We start from the raw sequence: 12,871 nt of genomic DNA on the forward strand, positions 1-12,871 counted from the left end.
AACTACGCATCATATCAATGTTCGTTCGCATGGCGAGTTCGCAGTTTTGTCGTCTATCTGAGTTCAGCGATAGTGTGTGTGTGTAGCCGGCATAAGCTGTTTTCTAATAACAATTTACATTATTTAATCTGGATTGCATTAGGTATAATCAAATAATTATTATGGCGTCTATTATATTGTAGTATTGTTATAATTCTAGTTTTAGGTATTGTTAACGGAATTTGGTAGAAAATAAAATTCAAACACGGTTGTTTAGCTGTCAATTTCTTGGTCATCGTAGAAACTATGAAAAAGTTAAACGTCAAGATCAGGTCAAAACTTAAACGTCAAATGGACGTCAAAAATGGAAATCTATTTTTCCAATTTCAATTCGATAAATTTTAAGAATATGCTAAATTTTGTTTCGAAATTAGGCTTCAGTGTTGACCAGTGACTATGTGTATTCGCTGAAAGTCGTCATCAATTAAAAGTAATCTCAATTTCACACAATGGACGGTGGGGACAGGATTCTGGTGGCTGCAGGGCTGACAGCTGCAGTGGTCGTGGGGGCATTCGTCCTTTGGGGTCCTGGAGGAGCCCCTCGCGTGCGGAAGCGCCGCGGACAAATCGCAGGATTGCAAAACTTGGGCCGAACTTGCTTCTTGAACACATTGTTGCAGGCCCTTGCAGCCAGCCCTACCTTCATCGAATGGCTTAAAAAGTACGCCAAAGCAGACTCGCACAACAGTATGATCACGACGCTGTACACTGTGATTGAAGGTTTGACTCTTCTCTTATAAAAATCTATACTTTTTACTATTGCCTTTATGATCTGAAAAACTTGTTTGAACATTATGTAAGTAATATAAAAGTAAATCTAATGGCCAATTTGATTTTTCAAAATATGCGATAAATTTTCAATTTAAAATTAGCGAATTTTAATCAATTTATTACAACAGCATGATGGCATATTTTATTTTCTACTGTTCAAATTGTAATTTTAGAAATAAAAGTTACCTTTTCATTTTAACAAGTTTAGGTCTTAAGCCTTAACAATGCATTAATGTTGGCAAATTGTATAAAAAAAAGCTATTATGACATCCCTATATAAAAAATATAATTTTACAGTTGTAAATGGCACCCACGAATCTGCCCGAGGCACTCCGGTGTGTCCTCTCGGAGTGCTGCAGTCACTCCGAGCGGCTGGCTGGGTGGTGCCCGCTGACCAGCAGGATGCTCACGAGCTGATGCATGTGCTGTTGTCTTGTATTGAAGAAGAAACTAATGCCATGGCAAGGAAGGTATGTTATGTTTTGTCTTTATTGTCAACAAAAAAGGTTTTTGTTGTTATCTCTATCCATAAAAGGTGAGTCAAGCACTAATACTTAAATATAAATGCAAGATAAGATAGCACATGTGTACGTGAAACGAAACAAACAATGCAATTGCTCCTGCATGGTAATTCAACAGATAAGAGGTTAATTGCCCCCATGGGAGTCATTGTACTAGTGACGCTTGGTTCTAGCACTCATTACAATTCGTGGCATGATAGTTGTAATTAGGTCTATGTGCATGTGTTTTATTTTTAAATGTTTGCCAATCTGTATCGGATTTTCGTGTCAGCCTCTTCAAGAGTTCAAATCAAATCATTTATTGCTATTTCATTGCTCTTGCCATTGTCACACCGTAGAAGATGTAGAAGATATATTTTGGTGGAGCAGGAAGATTTCCAATGGCAACATATGGCAAATAAATAAGTAAATGTATTTGTCATTTGTTGCCATTGGAAAACAGAGAGTTCAAGAGTTATGTCTATATACAAGGGAACAAAGTATTGTTCTATTTATTTAAAAACCTATATCAAAATCCATTGCATTAGTTTTAAAGAGTGACTTTGTTTTATAATATGTAAGTAAAAATCACTTTATTGCATCAAAAACAAGACGCGAGGTACAAATTTGAAAAAAACAACGAGACTAGCAGTAGACAAGTAGTGCAGTGAAATGATAATGGATGTTTTGAATGAATAGTTTATTGCTGTGTTTATTGTTGGAATTTCCACTTGCCACAATCTTGGCAAATCTCACTCATTTCATTCACTCTCTTTCTCTGTACTAATTGTTATTTATTAGTTGTAAATTTAATTACATCTCTCATGTTCGGTAAGTAGGTCCTTATTACCGCCAAATGGGTCTTGCAAGTGACCAATTAGCGCTCTAGGGTAATAATGTAGCTAGAAAAGCCTTAGGGCAGTAAGTAATTAAAAAAATAAACTTCACTCTTTCAAAAAGTTTGCGTACATCTAACCATCATACTGGCAATAGAAATCATGCATTCAGCCGGGTCAATGATTCAGCCCAATGACCAAAGAGATCGCTTCGCTATTCAGCCTTGTCGTCGTATAAATATAACAGTTATCAATTTCAAATAGGTATCGAACGGCGAAGCTCAATTTCATTCTTAAAAAAAAATTAAAAAGTTCTTTACTTGGTTCTTTTTAGGTTAAGCATTATTTGCACCCTCGAACTAAATATCTCGGGCTGCAATTGATGCCCTTAGCTACTAATCTACTATTATTGAATTGCAGCCGGGCTGCCTCTCAGACGCGCTAGGGCTCCACGGCGGACGCGCGTGGTCAGCGCTGGCGTCGCCGGCCACGCCCCCGGGCGCCGCGGAGCCCGCGCGCCCCGCCTCCGCCGCGCCGCCGCCCGAGCCCGACCTTGTCGACCCCGGTTCGTATGCTTCCCTCTGTTTTACAGGTTCTATATGATTGTAGCATAACAAGTTAGTGTTGTTTTGTATAAATTGAGTAGCATAGTGCGAGAAATGACTGAAATTATATTAGGACAGGTTTTCATTTTTCGTTTTGCTTAAAAGAAAAGTACTTAAATGGAAACGAAACATATTATAATTGTAATCGAATGTTGATTGAAAAAATAGATACAGAAATACTTATATGCATATACTCGTAAGCATCAAGTTGACCAGACAGAGTTCCACACAGCAGCATGAGTTGACACATTTAAAGACTTATTTCTTACACAGACCTTAAGCTTCTCAGTGGCACAACTGAGAATGTAACCAGGACCAGAAACAAGCCAGGATGAGAGAGAGAGATCTCTCTCATCCTGGCTTGTTTCTGGTCCTGCATGCATGCATGTATAAGTATTTCTGTATTTATTTTTTCTATCAACATTCGATTGCAATTATAATATGTTTCGTTTCCATTTAGGTACTTTTCATTTAAGCAATACCAAATGCTGGTAATTTGTAGTTTATACAAATAGTATAAGATTTCTTAATGCAATCCAGTTCAGTAATAGATCTGCATTGGAATCGCCACGTAAGAGTTGATGGTAGGCCCGCAGACCTGATGTGAAGTCTGTGCAGAACCGAGTCCGGGTCTACGGCTGCAGAAGGGCGTGTCGCGGTCGTTCTGCCACCTGAGCTCGGCGGGGCGGCGCTGGCTGCCCGCGACTGCGCCCGCGCGCGCAGCGCCCGCGCTGCCCTTCCGCGGCACTCTCGCCTGCCGTCTGCGCTGCGCCGCCTGCGAGGCCAAGGTATCGTGCGTGCCAATGGTTTCATAACTGTGGATGCCGACGGCCGTGTAGCGTGGAGAAGAAAGAGTAAGACAACAGATAAAGAATGTTAAAGGACTTAATATTTAAATTATTTGCATATATAATTTTGAATTGTACATTTATTTAAAACTAACTATTGTCCGTAGCTCCGCCGTCCGCAGGCTTGTTTGACCTATATCTATTCCAAATTTCATCAAAATCGGTCCAGCGATTTAGCCGTGAAAGCTTAATGAACATACTTGTCAATTTGTAATATTAAAATGGGAGGATATTAATACGGAACATTTTTTGCAGAGCCCGGTTAGGTATGACAAGTTCGATAGTGTGTCCCTGTCAATGGCCAGCGCCAGTTCAGGCCTCACTGGATCTTACAGTCTTCCTGGTTAGTTGTTTACGTAGTTTGTTTGACTCATTTCAGAGATACTAGATTTCACTTTAAGGGCGTCCTCACATATGTCGACAGGGAATGAAAAACGGAAACCTTTTCATTTTGATTCCTCGTCCCTAATTTCGTTTTTAAGTTTTTAAAAAAAAATTAAGCTTATAGAGATATATTAAAGAAAAGACTGACTTAAGACCACGAACTTTACGTAGAAGGAGTAAACGCCTTTTCCCCTTACAATTCGTAGTTTTTAGAGCTGGCCAACAAACACAGCCAAGCTCCCAATCTGATCTTCATGCGAAATTTATCAATTACAATATTTGATTCAAATTCTCTCGTGTATTAAGGTCTTTTACGAGCGTTCACCGCCCCGGAGATGGTGAAGGGCGTGCGCTGCAACAAATGTTGCCCGGAGTCCAGCAGCGGGGAGGTGGTGTACACCAAGCACATCAAGACTGTCAGCTTCGGCAAGGTATTTATATGTATTTTTACAAAATTTTACTTACTCCTTTATGTTCCGGATTTTGGTGGATTGTGTGGGCAATATATGTGAACTCCAGAATACCTTTTTTATATGGAATAATTCATAGCCACATGACATATTTTTGCTGTTTTTTAAATTTTATTTGTAAAACATGTACATGATTTGTGATCTTCAAGTGTCTGAATTATACTTCTATTTCGACGAATAAGAATTGTAATTATGAAGTCATGAGAATCCAGTGTATCATGCTCACTCAAATGGTCAATCTAGTGGTGGCGTCGTGGGCCGGGTCGTGAGGTTCCCTCTATTATGGTTGAGCTACGCGATGGCTGTCCCATGCGTCAACTCGTGAACAGGTGCTGCCAGAGGGAACTGGTCATCTCGTTTCTCATATATATATATGTAATATATAATAATCAGCACTCGGCTCGGATCACAATCATAACCTGTTTTGATATACCTTTTGACTATGTACATTATGTACTTTTATATATTATTAGAAAGAAAAAAAACATTGTAAGAAACAATAATGGTAAGCCGATCTGGCATGATAGGGACCAACACTGTTCAAATGAGTTCCTTTCGGCATTTCTTGCATCTCAGCAGCGGTCGTTCCGAAATGCCAGTAGTTTGTAGCTTGTGAGAAATAACTGTAAATATTGACGAGAAAAAGTGCCTGTGAAGGTCTAATTTCTGAATAAATGATTTGAATTTGAATTTGATTTAGTATGGAATGTAGAAAATTGATGTTCTACATCTCTTATCCCATTAAACTTCGGGACGGGAAGATTATGTTCTTATTTCACTTTGCCGTACATCGGTGGTGGTTATAGTCCGGACAATAAGGGTTGTAGAGTGCGGAATTGTACCCCATATACATTTCTTCAGAAACGTGAAAATTCACCGTCCATGGATTGGAGGGGGAAGGAATTTTAAAAACCTTATTAGCCACTAGATGTCGCCCGGGGCTTCGCTCGCGTGGGAGTTTTGAAATAAAATATAGCCAATGGCAATCTTGGATAATGTACTTTTTTAATGGTGAAAGAATGTTGAAATCGGTTCGGTAGTTTCGGAGATTATCCGCCTCAAACATACAAATTGACAAACGCTTACCTCTTCTATACTAATAGATAGTATAGATTAGTTGTGTTTGTCAGCTGCCGTGCTGCCTGTGCCTGCACATCGCGCGCGTGGAGTGGGCGGGCGGCGCCCTCAGCAAGCGGGCGGAGTTCGTCGCCTTCCCGGAGACGCTGGCCATGGCGCCCTACGCCACGCTGCAGCCGCCCTCGGTAACTCCCGCGACACCGTCTAGACACCGACTAGAACTGGTGGTGGTACACACAATATCACAGACACAAGTATTTGACAGTCTACATTTAACAACTTTAGCTCTTCCTGTTTAATGGCACTCTATGGTTGCATTATCGTAGATTTGTATACATTGCGGCATATTCTATTGTATATCAAATTATATCAGTTCAGCATATATTCTTCAAATTTATCTTATTTTTAGATACTTATTGAGTAAACTGAAACGGTGGTGGTCCAGTAGTTGCGATTTTTCCATCTCTCGAGAATTTCCATGTTCGAATCCTACTCGTGCCACGTGAGTTGATATGCCAATCTGACTCATGTATAGCAATTTTCACCAGTTGCTTCAGTTGAAGGAAATATTCCGCTGTCCGGCAGACGCCGCTGTCGTCGCTGTTCCGGCTGCAGGCCGTGGTGGTGCACGTGGGAGGCCCGCGCTCCGGACACTTCGCCACCTACCGCCGCGGCACCGGCTTCGAGGGCAACAGGTAATGCTAAACGGATAAATATATAAAATGTAATATAAAATATATAGGAGATATAAAAGAAAAACAATTATGAAGGACTTTATGGGATTAATAGAAGCCGATTTTTTTTCAATCTGGAAAAGATCATTTCCCATCTTGACCTGACAGTGTCTCTAAAATCGAACTCGGGACCTCCGGTGCAGCACAGCGTGATGACAGTATCACTAGCTGTGGAATACTGGTTCCCGACATACTCCCAAATCGGGAGATACGTCGTTAACTTTTGCTTAATAATCATGTTTTATCTTCGATCGAGAGGGACACCGAGCGCCAAGCGCCAGCAAACTAAAAATAGAGATGTTAATTCTATTTATAGACATGTTTTTGATAAAGTAAACGTATTGTTTACTACCTAGATGGTGGTACACCTCGGACACGCTGGTACACGAGGTGAGCCTCCAAGAGGTACTGCGATGCTCAGCCTATATGCTGTTCTACGAAAAAGCTAAACAAGACGCCGTGCCTCACAGTGGGCCTTTATCCGCGGCTGCAGCCACACACCATTTCTAGAATGTCGTCAACGACGCTGAGATACAAGAAACTAGAAAGCTCTAGAATGTTCTGGATTTTTCTCCTGTAGAAGGATCGGAATACAAGCTACAGAGGCTGTGAAAGATAATTTTCTACATCGAGAATAATGAGGTTTTGTACATTTCTACAAAATTGTAAGATTTTAGATCAAATGTCAGACGAATGGTATATACACCAAATAATTGCTTCTAGAATGTTCTTGATTCGATAGAATGAGGATTCTTCTAAGAAAATCTAGAAAGAGAATATTCAATACGCTGAACGAACGTGACAAATTAATAATTAATTACATTTGAACGATAAGTTTCGAAATATTGTGGATTGATCGGAATGAGCTGAGAAAATGATCAGAGAAAGTACATAATTATTGTATATATAATATATAGAGGACAATGGATACTTTATACGGTATTTCTCATTGAATGTAATGCTTATAACTTTCTAATGCCGGCTCCACACTGTCGCGGATCACATATCCAAACTTTGTCAGATCCGGCATACATTGCTGGATTTTTATTGCGGTAATTAAAAGCGCTTATATATACTACGCTATGTTCGCGCATTCGCGTCGACATCTGTCCGAGTCGGGCGATAGTACGGTGCCGGCATAACTCTTTTTGAAGTTTCTTTACCCTTTTAAAATACAAACTCAATCAAATATTCCATCGCATTTGTTTACATAGGTTGTACATATTATATTTTCTGGCATTTACTTAGGGTAGTTCTGTCCTTTTGAATTTGTTATACTATGGCTTTATTGCAAAGACATAAAGAACGTTATATTAGGATCCCACAGACAAAGACAATGAGCTAGCGTAGCCAATTGAGATAGAGCATTTTGATACAACTTCCCGGCCTTCATCATACAAAGCGGCAAGAACGGCGTTGTAAAACCTGGCGCAAGGTGAGGTATTGCAATTTATCGTCTCTTTTTTATCTTGTATATTTCTAATACGCGTTTCTTTTTCTTGCATGAGCGAAACGATAATCGATGTCTTTAGTTTTCTCTGTCTACGTTTAGCTGCCGGTCGACCCGTGTGAAGTTAGGTAATTGTCTCCATTCAAATTAGTCCCTAAAACACCTGACAATCACACGTGAATGACCTACCTAGTATTTTAATTTACTGCAGGTGAAATTGAAACATTTTGATACCGATTAGATTTAAACCTAACTTCAGGTCGGTCGTGTATTTATTATACTTTATTCTTCAGATATTCTTTCTTCGACCTTAATGTACTTTAAATCTTAAATTCACGCAATTTGCAATCGTATCAGCAATAAGCTTAGCTATTTGATATTTCGCCCTAAATAATGCTCATAATTATGTATATTTATGCAGTATTATTGAAGTCTGTAAATACGTGACCTGATAACTATGACTAATTTTATGTTCTTTTGCGACCAAATTAGTAAAATGTAGTATTTTAAGCACCAGGTTTATCTTTGACTGATTTTAGACGCACATACACAATGTCCAACGTCCATATTTACGAATTAAAAACATTTTTTTTAACTATCTGATTTAAATACCTCTATTTTCTTACTATCTACTGCATTTATCTCAACGCTACATATCGTAACCACTTATTCTATACATGTAAATTAAGTTACGATTCACTGACTAAACTAAAACCCAACAAAAATTCAATTGTTACAAAATTCTTGCTGCTGATTCGAAAGGAGTTTGGCGACAATAATCTGATACGAAATACGAAATATAGTATGTCTATGATCAAAGTATAAATGCCAGTATCGAAAAATTGACAGCGAATTAAAACCGCAGTGGCGCTACTGTCGCCACAACTACAACGTAGTCGGTCTGTTATCAATAGTTCCACTAATTGCCGCGGGACTTTACTGATCTACTGAATCACTGGCGTTATCATTACTAGGCTAAATGTCATAGATCACTTTAGAATGTATGGTATCCGATACACCAAAATAGTCATATGTTTAAAAAAAGCTAGAAAAAGCTGGGCGAATTCAGGGGTTATTTATACCCCTGTATTGTCCGTACAAGCCCCACTCGAATTATAAATAAACTATTTTATATGTATGTATAATATTCGTGACAGGATTTTAGATATATCTGAAGCCGTTTGAATGATAGTGGTAGATTTAAACAAATATAGTCTTTTAAAAAAGTATATTTATTTTAAATTTCGCATAAATTATTGCACATTTGTTTAGGAACATGTACTTATAAGTTATACTTTTAATGGCACTGTTCTGAAGTTATTTCTATGAGCACATGATAAACTGTATATTATATTGAGTACCAGTCATTTGTTCTGTAAGCGGAGCTAGTGTGTGTGTTTGTAACTTCAGCTGACAGGGCAGATAATTTAATATTTGAATGATTTGTACACTAAATCTAAAAAAAGTATGAAATAATAATATTTGTTATTAGATATATTTCCTTCGATGAATTGGTTGGTTTTGGTCATACTTTATGAATTTTAATAATTTTTTTTCAAAAGTAATAAATCAAATCACAACTTTTTTCACGTTAATACATGTTTATATGGAATCCAAAATTACCTCAATCTATAGCCAAGCTGTAACCGAAGGAACATTAATATAAATGATAAATTTTATTTTTATATTTTCTGTCTTCAAACTTAGTGCCATAATAGTGTAGTGTACAAGTACAGAATTGACGTTAATAGTGATAGTACTGCACAAAGTGTGGATGGGTGTGGAAGTGTGGATGCACAATAGAGAACAGTAACATCAGTTGTAACCTGCCCAATTTCAAATTCAGGGTAACTTTAAATGTAGTTGATTCTTTGAACAGAATATGTTTTGTGACGTTGTAGCTGTCTTCCTTTACTGCTCATAACTGATACAGCTAACACACTCAGCAGTGATACTCTATTTCTTGTTTCAAATGTTACACGAAATAATCACTGTATGCTTTTATTACTTGCAACATAGCTTTACCAAGTCATCCATTTTGAATATTGACCTAAATGTCCCATTGAAAATTAAAATTTATTATGGCTAAATTATCCTACCTTATAGATTTTCTATTAAAATGTCGTATAGGAATAAAATTAAAAGAAAGAAGAATGAAGTTGGTTTCGACACTTTTGCCCACTTCTGAGCATATAATTACAAATTATTCAAAATTCCTTTAATAATGTGTTTGAGCTGTTTGTGTGCCTAATTTGATATGCTGTTAAACTTTTAAAAATTCTCATTAGACATTTATTATAATAAGAAAGCTGAATTGTTGCTTATTTTATTATTAGACTGTGTTATGAATGACGAGCGAAACTATTTTATCTAATCTCAGCCAAACATATTGGCTAATAGGCAGATGTGAATATGTCGCAATATTGTGTTGTTAAATATAGAAAAAAATGTTTCTAATTATATATTTTTAACCTTCATTGGATTATTTCATTTTTAAATTATAAAGATCCTCCAATTTGTTGTAAATTAGATAATTTTCGAGGATATGATGAAATTGTATTTATAGTAAGTTGTGTTTGTGTTGCGCAATAATGAGGCGACGGTGCCGCCGCCTGCGCATCTCAACCCTTCCGTTGTAGCTTAAATTCTTGGGAATTCCTTTTCAGATATAAACAATATGATTCATTCTTTGAGTCATGTTGTTTTGGTGACCTTGCTTGTCAGAAATTATGTAATAATATAATTGGCTAAATAGTTTGCTCCAGTGTAATATTTGTATTTACATGTTGTGTTTTAAAATATTTTTTCTTATTAGATTGTTGTTTCTAACATATCTGTTTTACACACTTCGGGCCTACCATCAACTTGTAACAATTCCAATACTACTCAGTTAAATTTTGGATCCTGAAAAGTATTGCATAAGACATTATTAATTTAAGATGCAGATCAGTTTAGGTCACAAAGTGGATTGTGTTAAAAGATGATAGTAAGCCCCTTGTTCCTAGATAGATTACAATTTTCCAATTTTCTGCTAAATTACCAAATACAAATACTTTATCATGTCTGTACTTAACATGTCAAGCACAGAGAAACAAGATGCAATAGATACCTAAACAATTGTTGTGGTAACTGGTGACTAGCTGATAGGTTAAACCAGATATATGTGGTTTTTGTAAAGTCAAAGACGAGGGTTGAGGTAGCTGCACTGGACAGTGGCAGAAAAGGACTTCCAGAGCAACGCAGTGGCAACTGTTTGTGTTGTAAAAAATGTTTATAATAAACTTTAAGTTTTATCCTGTTTTTTTTTTTTTTATTAAACCCATCCACAATCAATGATTAATACTTACCAAATTGTGGTCTGTCAATCTTAGTATGGGTTCTTCAGATAAAATGTCTGCGAAGGAACATCTGATCTTAAAATGCAAAGTTATCTTATGTAGTACATGTATGGATGAGTCGGGAAAAGTTATGGGAGGCAAATTTGATGACTATTGATATATAAATTTAAAGCCATTTGAAGATATTATTTTTTATATTTATTTACTTATAGATTAACACAGGTCAAGAATCATTGGTTGTGGTTGTGCAATCTGTTCACAAATTTATCAAATGTGGCCCTTTTATTCCCGGGGGTTGGAGTGTCTGAAACAACAACATAAACATCACAACACTGCCACTTGAATTTGCTCAGTGTTATGACATGCTGTCAATGAGCGATGCCCGCATAGTTGATGTGATTGCTGTGGGTTTGGCATCATTCAGTTTGAAAACACTTTCTATCACTGAGATTTCTGTTGACGTAGTGTCCATGCCACAAAACGCGCACCAATCGTTAACGACTAACCCGGCGCCGATGACGTCACTGCCTCTGTTCACAGTTCCCGCAACCAATGGCACTTGCAATAATGAAGAGAGCTCATCTTGATCCTGTATACTAGTTTTAGGGTGCACCAGCCCGCCGCGGTTACTCAATGCCGCGTAACTTCCCACCAATACATTCCCTGCAACAGTTTGCCTAAATACTTCAACATTCAATGTGTCTGCTAAAATTTCCTCTGTGTCGCGATCCAAGTCTGGGTGAACCAAAGCTATGTAATCGTTGCAAGTGATGACATTTCCAAGTGCACTCAGGCGTTCTTCTACGCGCTGCACTTTTACATTATCGGGTAAACTGTTTCGGATGTGTTGCAATTCTGTGTCTGTTGTGGATGAGGGCACGAGCAGTCCGTGCCGGTTGGCCACGGTCATCCGTCCGATGATACGGCATCCAGCGATGCTTGCATGCACCACAGGCACTGTTTCAGCCAGTTCAGCTTCGAACACGCTGTAGAAATTCTCAGATCCACCGATTGCGACAAGGCAATACGCGTTGGTTAATTTACTAAACACTCCCACTTCATTATTATTCTCAAATTGTACACGAACCGCCATGATTTCTTTACGTTTTTAACTTTTTTGTAATTTCAGACTATTTCACAATAATAACCAATACTTCTTCACATGTGAGAGGAAAAAACACAACTCGTGCGGCCGAAAGTTTGACGTCTGATTTTGACGACTTTTTTTTAATTGTCATGGCTCCATCGTTCGCCAAAACGATGACTTTGCCAACGTCAAGATTGAAATTGACATTGACATGGTAAATAGGAAGTATGTTTTAATATGTAGGAAGGTAATCTTTTTATATCTGTGGTTTATACATGGATTTAGTAAGTAGGTACTTGGAGTATCTACTCATTCCATGGGTTTATATAAATTAAATCGATTCTGACATCGTCAAAATCATATCGAATCGCCATACAAGATCATCACTATGGATAGGGCTTGGAATAAGCTTGGAATAACGTTCAAAATCCAAGGTAACATAAGATAAGAGCGCGGGCGCCACAGACCATTTATAAATGGTCTGTGGCCTCTGTGGCGGACGCCCTTTCTAAATTATGGTAACGTTAGATAGGATAACGGTAAAATCATCAGTCAAAGGAGGTTTTCGTTACCATCCAGTAAAAGTTAAAACTATTTTTAACAATGCACACCTTGGTACACCGTGTGCTTCTCTCTATAGTTGCTCGGTGACCTGCTCTATGCGTTTGGGCAGTCAGCGGCGCCTCGGAGTCGGGGCGGCGCATGAATTAATTGAAATGAAACTGAAAAAAG

The 12,871-nt window shown here is 38.0% G+C and overlaps 2 protein-coding genes across 2 annotated transcripts; one reads left to right on the forward strand and one right to left on the reverse strand.

The window, feature by feature from the left end:
• The first annotated feature begins 302 nt into the window (after window positions 1–302).
• Window positions 303–11,007, forward strand: Usp30 (Ubiquitin specific protease 30). The gene is made up of 9 exons (XM_053754216.2): window positions 303–759; window positions 1,108–1,280; window positions 2,567–2,711; window positions 3,370–3,539; window positions 3,855–3,942; window positions 4,290–4,414; window positions 5,584–5,715; window positions 6,116–6,225; window positions 6,621–11,007. The coding sequence occupies exons 1-9, from the start codon at window positions 489–491 to the stop codon at window positions 6,772–6,774; spliced, it is 1,368 nt and encodes a 455-aa protein (XP_053610191.1). The 5' UTR covers window positions 303–488; the 3' UTR covers window positions 6,775–11,007.
• eIF6 (eukaryotic translation initiation factor 6) lies at window positions 8,928–12,274 on the reverse strand. Its single transcript, XM_053754217.2, has one exon. The coding sequence runs from the start codon at window positions 12,143–12,145 to the stop codon at window positions 11,408–11,410; it is 738 nt and encodes a 245-aa protein (XP_053610192.1). The 5' UTR covers window positions 12,146–12,274; the 3' UTR covers window positions 8,928–11,407.
• Window positions 12,275–12,871: the final 597 nt, after the last annotated feature.

This window comes from Plodia interpunctella, chromosome 13, assembly GCF_027563975.2.
Source record: "Plodia interpunctella isolate USDA-ARS_2022_Savannah chromosome 13, ilPloInte3.2, whole genome shotgun sequence".
Lineage (NCBI taxonomy): Eukaryota > Metazoa > Arthropoda > Insecta > Lepidoptera > Pyralidae > Plodia > Plodia interpunctella.

What these genes read in the sequence shown, in the direction of transcription:
- eIF6 (XM_053754217.2), bottom strand. Translation starts at nt 12,145, where the DNA reads ATGGCGGTTCGTGTACAATTTGAGAATAATAATGAAGTGGGAGTGTTT.
- Usp30 (XM_053754216.2), top strand. Translation starts at nt 489, where the DNA reads ATGGACGGTGGGGACAGGATTCTGGTGGCTGCAGGGCTGACAGCTGCA. An exon ending in GCTGTACACTGTGATTGAAG is followed by an intron (nt 760 to 1,107) that starts GTTTGACTCTTC and finishes ATAATTTTACAG; the next exon opens with TTGTAAATGGCACCCACGAA. An exon ending in ACCGGCTTCGAGGGCAACAG is followed by an intron (nt 6,226 to 6,620) that starts GTAATGCTAAAC and finishes TTTACTACCTAG; the next exon opens with ATGGTGGTACACCTCGGACA.